At 40.6% G+C, this 17,564-nt stretch overlaps 2 protein-coding genes across 2 annotated transcripts; both read left to right on the top strand.

Annotated features, from left to right (window-relative positions):
- Positions 1-250: 250 nt before the first annotated feature.
- On the top strand, positions 251-3,410 carry rpz2 (rapunzel 2). Its single transcript, XM_080734976.1, has 2 exons — positions 251-313; positions 2,378-3,410. The coding sequence occupies exon 2, from the start codon at positions 2,442-2,444 to the stop codon at positions 3,129-3,131; it is 690 nt and encodes a 229-aa protein (XP_080591102.1). The 5' UTR covers positions 251-313; positions 2,378-2,441; the 3' UTR covers positions 3,132-3,410.
- Positions 3,411-4,336: 926 nt separating this feature from the next.
- krit1 (KRIT1 ankyrin repeat containing) lies at positions 4,337-16,604 on the top strand. The gene is made up of 17 exons (XM_080734934.1): positions 4,337-4,499; positions 5,245-5,404; positions 5,613-5,769; positions 5,922-6,014; positions 6,114-6,243; positions 6,480-6,723; positions 7,127-7,242; positions 7,683-7,826; positions 9,219-9,375; positions 10,332-10,439; positions 10,750-10,906; positions 12,781-12,932; positions 14,214-14,380; positions 14,506-14,593; positions 14,702-14,908; positions 15,547-15,663; positions 16,409-16,604. Exons 2-17 carry the CDS (start codon positions 5,303-5,305, stop codon positions 16,496-16,498), a joined length of 2,229 nt encoding a protein of 742 aa, XP_080591060.1. The 5' UTR covers positions 4,337-4,499; positions 5,245-5,302; the 3' UTR covers positions 16,499-16,604.
- The last annotated feature ends 960 nt before the right edge of the window (positions 16,605-17,564 follow it).

The raw sequence follows: 17,564 nt of genomic DNA on the forward strand, positions 1-17,564 counted from the left end.
CGCAGCCTGCAGTAGCCTACACTTAATATCCAGAACATCCACCCAATAAGCAACAGGCAAAGATGCGTCACTGCTGACCTCTAGCCGACCTACAAGCCCACAGCCCGTCGCGATGCGACGCGTTGTGGGCTTGTAGGTCAGCTATTTTTGGGGGCGGAACACCGCCATACGGTCGGCTTACAGCGTTCCTATGCCCTTATATGGCACAAAGGGGCTGGGCCAGTATGCCTTATGTGTCATAGGAGGAAAATGGTGGAAAGCAGGGTCTGACAGCTGGTGAGAGGAGTACTATCTTTCAGCAGTTTTATCGCAGGTAAGTAAACAAATGGACATCAGAATGTGTGACCTAAGGGCTATCTGAAATTGATTCTGCGTTGGGGTTTGAACAGATGTATAGCAGAACATTAGGAAAGATAGAGACGTGAGATCAGGAAATGAATGTGCAACATGGTCAAAACAAATAACGTAAATCTTCCCGAAAATGTTTTTTTTTTCCTGATGATGAGACAATGACATCACATGTGGATAATTGATTTGGAAACCAGGAGATGCAGAGCAACCTGGTGAAAACAAACAGGGTATTGAAAATGTTTTCATAATGATTGGCCTAATACAGGTCTATATGACAATCTCTCTGAGGATCTGTCAATTTAAATTTCAGGTTACACTAGTATGAATGAAGAGTGATTGAGGGAAGACACACCCACTGTTCCTCCTTGACATAGCTACTATTTCCCCTACAGTGTAACCTTCAAGTAGATGATGTATAGGTCATACAGTAGCTTTAACTATGACAACGAATTGTCTGTTTTAAGTGTAGGCCTACAGCTTACTACTTAATACTTAATTACAGTTAATGTGTGTAATATGTTAATAATACATTTCTAAATATTATTAATATAACATTAGTTATTTGCTTATGTAATAATACACTCAAGAACCTATTCATACTCAACTCAAACTCAACATAAATTGTATTTATATAGCCCACAACACAAGACGCAACGAAGATATACAGCAAATACATACAACAATTGAAAAGAAAAAAGATATTTAAAAAATATAATATGCACAGCAGAGAAATAATGAATAATGAATCAATGGTCATGGGAGTAACAATATTTAGCTGTGCTGAAGAGCAAGGGAGAAGAAATATGTCTTCAGTAGTGAATTAAAAAATTCTATGGACTAGGAGCTCTAATGTGAAATTGCAGCCTATTCCAGAGCCTCTGGGCAGCTGCAGCAAGGGCTCGATCACCTCGGGTCCTTTTGGGGTCCCTTTGTTGGTCGTGAGCTCAGTCAAAGCAGTTGACCAGTGGACGGCTGTCACTGTCGGTTGACCTAAGAGGTTGAGCTGCCTGCTCAACATACTGAAACAGTTCCATTCCTCTGATTTCTGGGTTAACTCTCCCGATACTACACATGAACATAATACTCTCAGATTCACACACTTGCATTATAGGTCATATGCTCCATATTCACAAGAGACAGCTGTGTAGCCGAGTAGCTGGTAGCTTTTTGTTATGTCTTTATAAATTGTAGTTCAATGAAAAATAGCCAGATGCCTCTGTTTTTTACTTTCACTTTAGTGGGGAAGTAAACATCAAGTAAACATCAATTGCCTGTGTACAAACCAATTACTCAGATATATTTTATTGTCGACAAAATCATTCCTTCAGAAGATTATTCAAAAGGTTATATAACTCTTTCATATGACAATAACACTCATTATCTATTTACTTAATTTGAATAGAGTACTTCATTCATACATCCCGAGAGAGCAGCTGTATTGCCTCGCTCTCCCCTCCCTTGCTGTTAAGAATCGCCATGTAAATTGACTCCTTTTGCAATAGTATGGATGCAGACCCTGTCTCTGCAATTTGAGAGTTACCCTGGGTTTCCCTGGTAACACTATACTGTAAGTCAATGGTTCCTCAACCTGTGGGTCGGGACCCCCAGTGTGGTCCCCAAATTATTTTGGTGGGGTCCCCAGATGATTAGCTTGCAACATAATTTTCTCACTCAACAGTAAAGAAATCAACATACATATCTGCACACTTTATCTGTGGAACTGAGTCAAACTAAATGTAAAGCCTCAACTGCTAATTCAGAGTGCTTGTTAGGGCGAGGGGTCCCCAGTTCAAATATTATTATTTTGTGACCGTTACACTGCTGTAAGTAACCAACAGTACTGCACCTGAAACAAGAAATTACACAGTTTTATACCAGCTTGCGGACTAGCCTTGTGATGCAGTTTAGTGGCCTTGTGGGATTTTTTTCCAGCTTTGCAAGCTGGTAAAACCGTAAACATTCAGAGATTCAGGAACGTTTCAACCTTGTAAAACAATAAACATGATGCTGGTCTGTCTCGTTTCAGCCTTCTGACTCATTTGTCTGGACCTTGGGGTTCGTGGGAGGCTGAGGAGCCAGAAGCAGCAGCCATGGCTAACGCAGAACAGATCAAGAAGACTGCGGTCAAGGTGTTGGGCTGTGTGGAGAAGGCCACCTCCTTTGCGTCCTCCATCGACCCCATGTTTGGTGTCGTCTCCTCTCTGGTCGGATTGGTCCGCAAGGGCCTGGGGAGCGAGGAGGCACACGCTGCGGACAAGGACTTCCAAGCAGTCCACAGCAAGCTCACGAGCATTTCTGAAAAGAACCGCCAGTGCCTGCGGCAGATCCGCATCGACGAGGTAATCCAGACCTTCGGCAAGTACGAGGAGTACATCAAACACCAATATGGAGCCTTCAACAGCATGGTGAAGGCCGTGAAGAAAGACCCAGAGAATGCCCAGGACCACATGGACGAGTACGCGAGCATTTATGAGAAGGACAAGAGCGACATGAGTCTCGACGTGTACTACCGCGGCGTAATGGGGACCGGAACGGTGTTCGGGAGGCCCCTGCTGAAGGTGTACTTGGAGCACTGCGAGGGAGACCGCAAGATCATGGAGCACCGCTGCTCCCACCTGGGCCACCTCTTCCAGATCGGCCTCATGGCCCTCATGGCCTACACGGCGGTTACAGAGGACGACGAAGACGAGGTCCGGGAGAAGTGGGGCAAGAGGGTGGAGGATATCCAGAACAAAATGCTGGAAGTCCTGAGTCAGTGCAAAGAGGACAGCCCCACCTAAACCTGAGCTAGACAGGGCTGGAGTTGACGAAGGGATGTGGTCTTCCCTTTCGTGATATTTACTGCAGGGTTAATTAGTGAAGTATATCCATCTCTCTCAGTATCTATTCTCTGTCGTGGACCAATGAAAGAAACCAAATGATGTAATACAATCTGATTATGTTCTTTTTTCTTTGTTCGGGCACATACATTGCAAATGTTATTATTTTTTATAAAGTATGTTATTCAGGATTGTGTGCTATGTTTGTTTCAAGGAAACCACTTAAGTTTGTAAGTTGCAGCTGCCATTAAATGCTGATTTTGACTATTTTATATATTCTCTTAAATAAAAAATATCAAAATAATTGGTTAATTATTTCTCTGTGAGCCTTTTTATGTTATGCTACAGCTTCAAAGGTTGATACTGAAAAAGTACCACGCTTCATATTTCAGTAACATCTAATAAAAACGCCTTTTCAAATATTATGATATGATCTCATATATAGGACATTAAAAGGGGAAAGGGGACTGTGTTTGAATCATTAAACAATAAAGATTGAAAAAGCATGATCTCACCTAAGCCCAGCAGTTCAGGAATGTCATTTTCTGGCTGTAAAGACATGTTTCATGTTTAATTTCTTTCTATTGATTACTCATGCCATGGAGACTTGAGTTCAATAATATTTTTTTGTATTTGTCCCACCCCCATTGATTCCGACGTTTAGTCTACTTTGAACATTTGGTCTGGAATCAATCGAAAATAGCCGATATACAAGCTCACAATGCGTCGCGATGTCATGCATTGTGAGCTTGGATCTGTTATTTTCAAAAGATTTTATTTTTTTTACTTTTTCACACAGAATTAGGATCTTGACAGTATCTTTTTTAATATTTGGTTTCATTTGTTGTCATAATGAGTAGGCCATACTTTTGCTTTTGGTACTTTTAAGGTACATTTTGATACCAACACTTTTGTTCTTTTATTCAAATACGTCTAAAATTCTGGACTTTAACTTGTAACAGAGTATTTCTACATTGCAGAATTGATACTTTTACTTGTGTGTAAATGTGAGACCCTTTTACACTGTACACCACTGCTATAAACATGTTATAATGCGCAGTGAGTCCACCCCGCCACCAGAGTCCTCTGTTGTCCACACTGAACGTAATGTGACTCTTCTTGTCTGTTTCGCTTGGTTTTGGTGTTGGTGTTGTCGGCAGCAACCCTGCCCGATGTTTAGGCCTAACGTTACACAGAAACAAACTCAACCATAGTGTTCATAGTATTCACAGTTGACCAGTGTTATTATGGACACGGTTGCGCAGCATTGTGTTTAGGAAAATGAAGAACGACTCTACATCACACGTCGGTGGAAAGAAATACGTTTAGGTGAGTTTACTTTGAACTGCTTAAACGCGACAATGAGCCTGTCATTCAACGTTATGCGGGGGTTTAAAAGTTACGATTTCAATAGAAGTGACACTTTTAAGACAAAATGTTACAGTATGTACTGAAATGCGGGCCTAAAAAGTGTAATTAAACACTTGTATGTATTGTATAGAATAACTGTTTCGAGATAGGCAACAGTTTGCTGGTTTCCGGGGCGTGACGTTCACAAGTAACCAACTCTGAAGAACTACACTACAGTATATTTTTCACATTATAGCTACAGTTGTACATTTTACTAGGCGTGCACAAAGCTGTCCTGCATATTATTACAGGCCTAATAGTCACATAGGAGGTTTTGTTGATCGATTTATTTTGACAGGGTAAGTTAACAATTGTTTGCTGTTAAAGCCTTAAACCAGCACCCACACGGTCAACGTATTAATAATTATTAAAACAAGCATTTATCCTGATGTTTTCTAGCCTACTGGTAGCCTAACTGGTAGTAATACTTCTGTGCTGCAGTGCTATCCAATGCAGTGTGCACTCACTCATAACCTTTTGTTCTGCTATTTGCAAAGGTATTATACTGCATGCCTATTATATAGGAGGTTCAATATCTATTATGTAGAATACATAATAACCTGTGCTATATTATTGCTATATTGTCTGCTTGTGCAATAGTTGATATATTGCAATATGTCAAATTCATCATATGAATTTTGATTCTTATATTTCACGCATGCAGATCCAGTGTTTGGTCCTAGTATAAGATGTTTTGATGGAACTAGCGGCAAGCCAACAAAATGGGCAACCAGGACAACCTCGAAGATGTGTTCGTTGCTGTCATTCGCCCAAAGAGTCAAGTCAGTTTGAGCTCAAAAGAATACCGGGCTAAAGCATATGAGGTAAATATAGGCTACCTGTCAGCGATAATTGCTCCAGAATTCATCACTCTGCTCTATCCTTGCCATCTTCTCACAAAGAGTTTTTAACATGAGTAAACTGTTAATTATTGAGTTTCATACAGAAAAACAATACTGTAGCTATTAATTATCATGTATTACTATGTTAGTGCTCGCAATGACTTAAGTATCTGTTCTTGTTTTCATTCAGATCATGTTAATAGAAGTCCCCTTGGAAGGAAAAGAGAAGAAAAAAAAGAGGGTCCTTCTAGCTACAAAGATCCAAGCTGAGGGCGATAAGGCTAGATCCATCCTGGATTTTGTTGAGGAAACAACCAAACCCATATCTAATAACCAAGGCTTCATTGGTGAATGTTGCACTTTAGCGTAGCACTTGTATCAAATTATTACATTCAGATAAAGATATAAATAACACCTATGTATGTGTACATTATCTTATTCATAATTAATGCCTTGAGTAATCAGAGTTCAAACATATCCATAAAATGCTTTGGTCCAGGAAAGCGTGTGGTGCATATGAAGAAATTCCCCTTGGATGGTGACAATGAAGGAAAACAAGCCTCTCTTTTTATTGTACCGGTCAGTGTTAAAGGTAAGCTGGAAACAAAAGCCTTGTTTAATTCATTCCTTAAATACTGTTCTTCATCATCACTTATGCTATATTTATATGTATTGCCCTTCTTATGAACAGACAACAGCAAACTGATCTGCAATGCTGGAAGCCCCACTTTCTACTGCTTTCAGGATATCATGCGAGTATGTAGCGAGACCAGTGCCCACTTCTCTCCCATCACCTCCAAAATGCTTCTTGCTCTAGACAAGTAAGGACATAACTGAACAGATGTTCTTTGTAATGTCTTTATTTTCACCAAAGAGCATTTCATAATAATGCAGCACAATATATCATTATTGTTTAACCACTCACAACCTGGCATCCCTATTTTGGGCATGACATTATAGGCTTAACAAAGTGGTTAATAAAAACAGCGAGATAAGAGTGTTATTTCATGAAACCACCTGTTTACACTGCCTCTTTTCCTACTTACCTCTGTACTAGATGGCTAGCAGAACAACACACTGTGCCTCATGCGATTCCGGCTTTGTTCCGGCCGGCACCTGTGGAGCGAGTTAAGACCAACGTCAGCAACCCAGCTTATACCAGTGAGGGCAAACTGTCCGACGAGGGTCTCCACATGGGTTACACTGCCCTGGAGATAAAGAGCAAGATGATGTCACTGGAGAAGGCTGACATGTGCATCCAAAACCCACTCTACGGTTCTGACCTACAGTACACAAACAGGGTAAGAGGCACCTCTGCTTGTACTGGGAAAGATAACTACTGTATATCTATTATTAAGCGGGGCATTTCCAGCTCTGTTAAGCTCTCTCTCTTCACATTGTGTATCGCTTTCTAATCGCTCCACTGTCCTTAGTGTGGCTGCAGGCAACACACTATAGTATTCGGTCTGAAATAGTCTTCCTTCCTAACTTTCTGAGCAATGTTATCTGGGTTTGAAGGCTGCACAACAGAAAAGTGAAGCTTTTCACAATATATAATACGGTATATAAATCGTAAGACGGAATTCATTTCCCATTTCAAAGTGGATTGATTCCTCGTAATTCGCGTCACTGCAACCACACTTGCGATTTCCCAGAATTGCATCTTTCTAGTATTTATCTTGCTTTCCACTTTGACATTTGAAGGTGGACAAAGTCATAATCAACCCTTACTTTGGTCTCGGAGCACCAGACTACTCCAAGATCCAAATTCCCAAGAGAGAGAAGTGGCAGCATGGCCCCAACAGTGCGACAGAGGACAAGTAAGGGTTCTTCCGTCAATTCAAGAACATCTGTTTTATTGTCAACCTTGGTGACTCACAAATCCTGCTCCCCACTCGGCACTTGATTTTATTTTCCTGCGAATATATTGGTCTGTCAACAGACAGAGCAGTGTTTCTCAAAGTGGATTCCAGGGACTCTGTGGGTTCCTTTATAGGGGTCTAAATTGATCCATACAAGTCTATAACTCTGCAGTGTACAAATGGAACCAAATGGACCGGTTAGGTTCTATTTGGTTCGGAGTTAAGGGGAGACCTTGAAATTTGAAAGTTTGAGAAACACTGGGCTAGAGAGTTTTGCCACTGATGACCTCAGTGTAAAAGAATATAACTCTTAAGACAAGCTTATGAATGCATTTTCATCCTTCTACAATTTACAATGAATAGTTCATAATGATAATGTGTCTCTCCTGTGTACCTAGAGAGCGCCAGTGGGTGGATGACTTCCCCCTGCATCGTAATGCCTGTGAGGGGGACACAGAGCTGCTTTCTAAGCTTTTAGACAGCGGCTTCTCGGTCAAGCAGTTGGACAGTGACCACTGGGCTCCCATTCACTATGCCTGCTGGTGAGTCCCAATACTCATTCCACTATCCTAAAATATTCTGCCGTACAAGTTATTGGTTACCACACCCCAAGCCCCCGTTTTCTACTTGGATCATCATTATTTGTTACTTCTCTCCATATAATTAGACAAAAGCCAATTGTATTCCATTAAAACTCTTAACAGATTATGTATCGCATGACTTATTGTCCATATGTCATGTGTATAACAATTATATAACAATTAACCAACTTCAACCTGACGTCCCTATTTTGAGTATTGTTTTTGGCAAAGAAACCCCCGGCCTAAAAAACTTGTAACAGCATTTTTTACTAATGTTTTCGTTGCCATTACATAGGCATATACAGGAAACGAAGGGTGTTCGGAATTGCGCACCGAGAGCGCACTCATGTATTAGTTTATATTGGCCAGTGCGCTCAGTGCTGAATATCCAAACACACCCATAGTGTCCTTTGCATATACAAAGTCCAATCGATATTCCAGTAGTTATCTTTTGAAGCACCACAAATGAATACCGCAAATGAACATACCAATTAACTTATGTAGTCTCTCTTGGTTTCTTTGTTGCCCAGTTTCTTGTCTTTTCAATTTCTTCACTCTATCCATCTTTGTCTGTTTGTGCTCCCCTTCTCTCTGTGTGCCCCATACTAATTAAAGCACCAGTGTTGTGTACCTGTGCTTCCTATACACACACAACCTGTGCATGTTTAACAGGTGCCTGCCACCTAGTGTCTAGACATAAAAATAACATGCTAACACCAAAATATAAAATAGCTGACCTACAAGCTCACAATGCGTTGGGTCTTAAAAGTCCTTAAATTGTCACTTTGCTGTCAACTCATCATAGGGGTCCCGACCCACAGGTTGAGAACCACTGATATAGCGCTTAAAGCTATACTATGGAAGTTGCTCAACTACTGGTCAGTAGCGGTATTGCTTTTTTCGGCCGTTTTTCGCCCGGAGTCGCCGCGGACCACCAGAACGGGGCCACGCGACCGCCTCCACCTCGCCGATACGTATCCGTAGAGCCGTCTCCCGTCATTTTTAGACTAGGATTGGGGGAGATTCCTTCACCAGTGTAAACACTGTTGCTGACGGAAGCTACTTCCTGAAGAGACGGAAAGACGCGCTGTGATTGGCCAACGTATATACAACGTATATGGATGATGCAGATGACATAATTTTGCCGGGAAATCCGGTCCCCGGCCAGGATCATAGAAAACATATTTACAGAAGGCTTTAGGGGCTGAAATTAACGGAGTTGGGGTTCTAAAACTTTAGCAATTTAATAGTTAGGACAATTTTAAGATTAGTTTTATTGGAAAAGTTACATAGTATGGCTTTAAGTGGTTAAATGTTATTTTATTTGTACAATCTGTGTTTTATTCCATGAAGGCATGGTAAAGTGGAGGCGACCAAGCTGTTGCTGGAGAAAGGCAACTGTAACCCTAACCTGCTGAATGGCCAGCTCAGCTCCCCACTGCACTTTGCTGCCAGAGGAGGCCACTCAGAGATTGTACAACTCCTGCTGCAGCACCCGGAGATAGACAGAGTAAGAACTGTTTACATTTTACCCACTTTGCACGCAGTAAAGGTGCTATGTAGTTAAAAATAAAAAGAAGAAAGTAATTCCTGTTGGCCATAAAATGACCACCCTGGTGCTTGAGTGGTACAGGAGTAAAGGCCACCACGCATTCTAGGGGTTTGAATCTTCCTGCGTGTCCAGCTTGCTGAACGTCTAGATCAGGTTTCCCCAATAGGCGGCCCACGGGCCATTTGCGGCCCGCGGGGGGCTACTGTCTGGCCCCCACCAACCCCAGTAATAATGGTGGTATAAGAGCAGCAACAACACTAATCGTCGTTGTCGGGTGAAAACCTCGTATCTCGTATTTGTACGTTCTTTCGCAAAGTAAAGCCCTGCTTCATCATACAAGGCTGTCGCACAAAAGTAGTGAAAACAGCAGATCTACAAGCACACAACGCCTCGCGGTGCGAGGCGTTGTGTGCTTGTAGATCGGCTGTTTTCACTAGTTTAAATTATTTTTAAAATGATGAATGCAAAACGAACGGTTTTGGACATTTTGGATTGATTGATTTTCACCCGACAACAATGGTATCTGAACTGTCGCTGGAGTAGCGGGAACGCCACCGTCGCCCCCTGCAATGTTGTGGCCCTCGGCTTGGTACCGTAGACATAATTCGGCCCTTGGGGAAAACTAATTGGGGAACCCTGGTCTAGATACAAACACGATTGGCCGTGTTTGGGGGCGGGAGGTCGTGCGGGCAGGCCAATATTTCTCACAGCACTGGCAATTCCTGTGGCTGCGGTAGTACCTGTCAGCATTGGCTACTCTAAATATAGGAAAAATAAATAAATCAGCTAAATGTGTTTATTTTATTTAACTGACCAACTTCACAATACATTATTTTGACTGGCAAGCAGATGATGGCCTATCATTTTACAAAAGTGATTTAATATAAATTAAGCCTTGATTTACCTCATAACAGCACATAGAAGACCAGCAGAAGAGATCACCCCTTCAAGTGTGTGAAGAGAACAAGCAGAATGAATGGGAAGAGACTGTGAAGCTGTTGCAGCAAGCCAACAACAAACCCGTGAGTCACATCTACAGTAATGTATGACCCTGAGATGAAGAGAATACGAGGGCTGCCCTTGACTAAAGAAGTTCTTTCCCATAGAGGCTTATTTCCAATGTGTATTTTTCAAGGCTGAAACCTATTCTGATATTTTGGAGAACAGGAAGGCTGATAGGTGTAATGACATGAGCTAGTACATTATACACCACAAAACTAATAATTAATTCTGGATTACTTACCTCTCTTGTCTATGTTTACCACCCATTCCTAATTCATATGCAAAAACTGTGTGTTTGTCCATGTCTGTGATTCTGTGTTGGCTCTACAGTATGAGAAGGTGCGTATCTACCGTATGGATGGCTCGTACCGTTCAGTGGAGCTTAAACATGGCAACAACACGACGGTGCAGCAGATCATGGAGGGAATGCGTCTGTCTCAGGATACCCAGCAGTACTTTACCATCTGGATCTGCTCTGAGAACCTCAGTGAGTCAACGCATGCTGGACCAAAACCGGTTGCAAAACCCATTTGTTCGTAACATTTGAACCATTAGTGCCTTCCGATTACAGCCAATGGTAATGTTAATCACTTAAGGCTTAAGTGATTAACATTAAGCCCTATTGCCAGTGTTGGGAAAGTTCACTTTAAAAACGAACTAGTTCAAGTTCAAGTTCAGAACTTCAAAAATGAACTAGTTCATTTTTAGTTCATAATTCCCCATTATGAACTAAAGTTCATGGTTCCCCAAAATGAACTACATAGTTATTTTTTAGTTCTTTTTTTAACCATATTTTTTTTATACTTTTGGCTATTCAAAAAAAAAAAAAAAAAAGGAAAAAAAATATATAAAGGTCCATATATATATATAAATGTTTAGACGTTGCTGCATGCTATTATTTGTCAAAATTATTGACTCAGCCCATACAGAACCACACACAGCAATAATTTCATCCAACTTAACATTGAGGTGCCCACAATATTTATGTGCCCACTGCCTAGTTCCCAGTCTTCCTGCACCCTTATTGTGAAGGGCTGAATGTAATAACCATGTTATTGTCTCATTGTGTGAAATATCATAATATTCAAAACAAATATTTGACTCCAATTGATTCCCCACACAGTATTGACTTGATATAGCAATAAAAAAAAAATATATTACACAGCAGTTGTGGGAAAACTAAGACATTGTTCAAAAAACACAATTCTGATTTTGGTCATTTTGGAAATAGGGCAAAACATATATTTTTCTTCAATCTACTGTCTTGACACTCTAACCAAAATTGTTCTATAAACCATAATCTACAAATTGGAAGTGAAAGAAACTTTAACACACATTTGAAATGAAAACAAAAAATTACATGTACAAGGAACCCCACTAGAAAAAAACCAAAAAATTACATGTACAAGGAACCCCACTAGAAGGCAGACGTTTCTAAACCGTGCACAGCATGTTTCCGCGTTGGTTAAAATAGCTGATCTACAAGCTCACGTTGTCTCGTGGATGCGACGCGTTGTGAGCTTGCAGATCAGCTATTTTCGCCGTGCAACACACATAGGACAAAGTATAGTCAGTCAGGCTTGCGAGACGAGGAGGAGATTCACAGTGAGCAGCAGCAGAGTGCAGACAGCACCGCATATCGGAACGTTCACGAGATGCAGTAGGCACTGCTGCGTGCTGCTGCGTGCAGTGCCTACTATTGGAGCATGTGAATGAAAAGAGAGACGAGAGGAGCAGAGGAGAGGACAGATGACCGCGGAGGCGCGGACCGCCGCATGAACGGCCGGCGAACGCCGACGAACGTCGTTCACGGGCGTCAGAATGACCGCGTTCGACCATATCGTTCATCAAGCGAAAACAATTACGTTCAGTTCACGTTCGCCCAAAATATGAACGTGTTCATGAACGATCGTTCTTTGAACGCGTTCGGGTACAACACTGCCTATTGCATACGTCATATGATTGTGTTGCTCAACGAAAATAGGTAATCTACGAGCTCTTGTAGATCTGCTCTTTTAGGTATAGTTGGAATATTTTTGCCCCAAATTGGCATGCCAGGTTCATCATCATCATAACCTTTATTTCAACTCAGAGTACAGGCCCTCATTTTCAATATAGCCGAGATACAGAACACAATAATCGAGGTAGAGACATTCATACACAGCAATATTAAAATACATGAATCAGAAGACAGAAAATACTCAAAGAACTAAAACCGACAAACCAAAAATGCAATGAAGCCGTTACAATCTTGAACAAAAGTGTTTGAAACCATTGTCCTGATTTGACCCAAAGAAGGAAGGGGACTGAGTTTTAAGGTTGCAAGTGGTTAATGCGGTGGCGTGTGTGTACATACAACAGATCTGCAGCTGAAGCCCTACCACAAGCCCCTGCAGCATCTGCGTATCTGGACAGAGATTGTGAGCGACCTCACAGTGCTGGACCCCCAGAGGGAAAGCCCGCAGCTCTTCCTCCGGAGGGACGTCCGTCTACCTCTTGATGTCGAAAAGAAGGTACAGTAGATCACATTGGACCAGCGGCAATGCGGTCGCAAGCGAACGTCTGTCGCAGGCCTGTTCTCAGTTATATATTTGAAAGCCAGGAATACAGTTGTCTCTAAATGTGCGTAGAAATAGCTTCTTCCTCTGTAGAAAACAAATGTTAAATGTCATGCGTTGGTGAATAACACAGAGGGCCGTATTTTCGTCAATGCCTTACCCCTGAACGTCTTTGTCTTTTTAACGACCGTATTTTTGTAAAGATAAAATAAAATAAATAACTAGCCGATCTACATGACATGTTGTGAGTTTGTAGATCGACTATTTGAAGTATTTTAAAATGCTTTTTCAAAATAGTAAAAAAAAGGCAAAGAAGTTTAGGGGAAAAGCACGGACGAAAATAGGGCCCAGAGAATTAAAGCCTAACCAGTTACACACAGGTTCTTCACACCCTGTGGGTCGGCACCCCTATGATTTTGGGGGGTCCTCTCTTTTAAGACCTTTTTAATACCTAAAAAGAGAGCGATTTCGATAATTATAATGAATAAGCTTCAACAAACTAGTTCACATGAACGATATGGATGTAAGTTATGTAACTAAGATATTCGATTGGGTACATATATTTTAAATGGGCAGAATTACAATTAAAATACATTTTATGTTGAGAGCGAGGCTATAGTTCCTCAATGTCCTGGTCAGTGCTAGTCACCCAAGATGCACTGCTCTCTCTCTCTCTCTCTTCCCTGTTTCAGAGGATTAAACTAATTAAAACATGTATTTTCCGGGGGAAACCCCTGTTTTGCAATGTAACTACTGTACTTTTTTGTTCCTTTTTTATTAATATCATGTAGATGTTTTTTTTTGTACTTTAAATAGCAATAATGAGGCTATGAAAAATCTTGTTTTTATAATGGAAGTGAATGGGAAAAAAGTATTTTTTGTCCCACCTAGTAACAGAGTGACATGGGGTGGGACTTGGCAAAGGGTGAATTGTCAAATAATAGAAGAAAGAGGCAACAATTGTGAAAATATCTGTGAGCTTGTAGGTCGGCTATTTTCACAATATTTAACCGAGTCAAACTAAATGTAATACCGACAATTCCAAGTGCTTGTCAGGGTGAGGGTCCACAGTTCACATGTGATTATTTTGTGGGGTCGCAGCCTGAAAAGGTTGAGATCCACTGAATCTAGCTGATTACACTGAGTATTGGTAGCTGACACTTCCCTGACTGTACCTCGTTCTGTTTACATTTCTAACTAATAAAGTATTCAATCAATCAATCAATCAAATTCCAGGTGGAGGATCCTCTGTCAATCCTCATCCTGTTTGATGAGGCGCGCCATTGTCTCCTCAAAGGCTTCTTCCCCTCGCCAGACAGCAAACTCATCACTCTGGCCAGCCTTCTCCTACAGATCATCTACGGAAACTATGAAAGCAAGAAACACAAGCAGGGATTCCTCAAGTAAGACAGTCGGTTTCTTGTGGAAGAAAATACGATTAATTAATTCCGCATTGTATGCATTTCAAAAGAAATTCTGCAATCTGCATGTTATATTATTTTATTAAACCATGTTTTGTCTTCAACAGTGAGGAAAACCTCAAATCTATTGTGCCGATATCAAAAGTCAAAAGCAAAGCATATCATTGGACAAACAGGATTCTTCACGAGTACAAGGTATACAGTAATTTGCTCTTTCAATCCCTCGCATTTCACAAATGAAATCCCACTCTCTCATTACATGACCCATCTGACCATCCTCATCCTCATCTTCCTCTCCAACAGGCTCTGAGTACCAGTGAGGGTGTGAGTAAGGAGATGCACCATCTACAGAGGCTTTTTCTGCAGAACTGCTGGGACATCCCTACCTATGGAGCAGCTTTCTTCACAGGCCAGGTGTACACCAAAGCCAGCGCCAGCAACCACAAAGTCATCCGTGTCTATGTGGGCGTCAACACCAAGGGCCTGCATCTCATGAATATGGAGACAAAGGTATCCCTTAATTAGGACCCCCACCGTTATGTTACTTTTAGCTATAGCTTGTTTATTTTACATTCCACTTTATATTTTATATTTTACTGTATTCCTTTTTTTTTGTGATTATCCTAGGTTTTCAGAATTTGTCATTCCATTTTTCTGTTCCAGTTTATTTTCACATAGTTTTGTTTGATCTGCTCTGCCGCAGATTTGAATCGGAAACACATATGACATATGTGTTTCCCTGTTCAAGTCTGTTGCTGAGTTAATCAAACAAAGCTATGGGAAAATCATATGTAAAACCAGGATTACAGTTATGCACAGAGGCTATTCAATTCCATCTTGTAGAATTATGTCATGTATCATGTGTGCCACTAGAGGGTACTGAGAGCAACATTTCTGGGTATAGTTACTGTTACATGCATTATATAGAAGGACATAAATTGATCATTTCTGATGATTACGAACATACGTTAAATTAAAATACAGTACGAAGCTTAATTTATACTTTGGAAAGCTTATGAAGAGAGCCTGTAGTAAATGCTTTGCTGTGTTATATGGTATATACTGTATTATGCATACTGTTCATTGTAAACAACATTGAAAAAGCTGTTGGATGCTATCTATTAAGTTTTCTATTTTTGCATTCCCAGGTCTTACTCATCAGTTTAGAGTATGGGGCGTTCATGTGGCAGCTTGGTCATGCGGACCAATACTTTCAGATCCACAGTGTGGAGAACAAAATGAACTTCATTGTGCACACAAAACAGGTAACTCCAGTGGGTTCCTAACACAGTTCAAAAGATGCTGCGTGTGCTTGCAATGATCTGTAGTTTGTTAACCACTTGAACCCCAAAACGAGTTGTGTTAAGACGTGTTGCTTGTACTGTAGATCTGCTATTTCTGGTAAAGAGATTTGGTGTGTAGGGTGATATAATAGTGTACCAAGCAGGGACATGCAGAGAATGTTAGATATGCAGGGGCTGAAATTTCTAAAAAGGACCTTTTTGTGAAAGTATCGAAAATAGCAGACCTCCAAGCTCACAACGCGCCGCAGTGCGACTATTTTTGGTGCTAGATGCCACGCTGAAGTAAGCATAATGTCAATACTGGAGATGTGGCGTAACAGCATGGATTTCTACACGGAGATTGCAATTCTTTGAACAAAGATGTTGCATTCTAGTTCAGGAGAGTTTGGACAAGGCAATTCTCTTAAATGCTTCCTTCAGGTATGGCAAGGAAAAGGGCGTATTTGCATTTCTTTCACCATAGTGAAAACTGCGCCATTCATGGTCTGGAGAGGGCACTTTTTACAGACGGATAAAAGGGCAGGGGCTCAAGCCCCCTATGATGTCTATGTGTGCACGTGCCTGGTACCAAGCACAGTTGCAACTCAGGTCCTTTTCACTAATAATAGAGGGTTTAAGTGGTTAATTCTTGGATTATTCTTTTTCTTCCCCTAACCCTTTAATGCATTTTTGGGTGTTAACATAATGCTGTTATTTTCATTTCAAGGCTGGCCTCGTTGTGAAGCTGCTAATGAAGCTAAGTGGACAGATGACCCCAAATGACAAAAGCTTATCGGACAAATATGCATACGGCTGAAGAACCATTGAAGACAGTGTTGTTGACCACAAGGCCCAGTGTGTGGGTTCTTAATGGACTAATTGGTTGAGAGGAAGGACCTCTTACCAAATGCAATCTTTTTGTATGTTACACAGGGTTATAGTTGTATCTTTTGCATCTTTGATTTTGATTTTGTATTATAAACACATTGTGCGATTTTTTTTTCATTGCATGTAAATATGTTTATTTAATGGTTTGTTTTAATAAATGGAATGATGTACATGATGTATATATATATATATATAAACTATTATGTTTATATATTTTTTTCACTTTTGCCTTATTTCAATACAAAGTTATTTATTCAAAATATGATTTAAAAGTGAATAATATTGGCCAAATAATAATAAATATCAAATGAATGTTAATAAAGCTTTTAAAGTTTTAAAAGAGACTGAAAATAGTAAACATAGTTTAAAGGAGTAGTTCACCCCCAAAATGACTTTTTTTCTATTGATTTGATTCGAGTAAATTTACCCCCATTGATTCCGGATGGGGGTAAATTTATTGTTATCACATTTTTGTCTTAGGAATGTGACAAAAAACTAAACATATTATTGAACTCTAGTCTCCATGGCTTGACTAATCAATTGAAAAAAAAATCACACCCGTGTGAAGTGGAGCTGTGTGTGTGTGTGTGTGTGTGTGTGTGTGTGTGTGTGTGTGTAGATCATGTGTACCGATTTTTGTGACATTTGAAGAAAATATGTAGGAAAAGAAGCAAAAAGTGTGTTTTGGAGAAAATTCAAGATGGCGGAAAATCTATCCTGGCGCAAATGGGCGTGGGGAGATGCGTCTTGACCCAAGGAATCCAGGGAAAAAATAATTTAAATTTTCCGATCCACGGTTCAAGAGTTACGGGGCAAAACGTAAAGTGGGCCGTTCTAGCGCCACCATGAGGCCGAGTGATGTAATTATTTTTCGATTCATTCTTAAAATCATTATGAATCTCCTCTCCGAGGTTTGAAACTGTAGCTCCTATGGTTTACGAGAGAAAAATACTTGAAAGTGATTTCTTGCATTGTCCCATTATAAGTCAATGGGG

The sequence above is a fragment of the Nannobrachium achirus genome (genome assembly GCF_963921795.1).
Source record: "Nannobrachium achirus genome assembly, chromosome: 10".
Lineage (NCBI taxonomy): Eukaryota > Metazoa > Chordata > Actinopteri > Myctophiformes > Myctophidae > Nannobrachium > Nannobrachium achirus.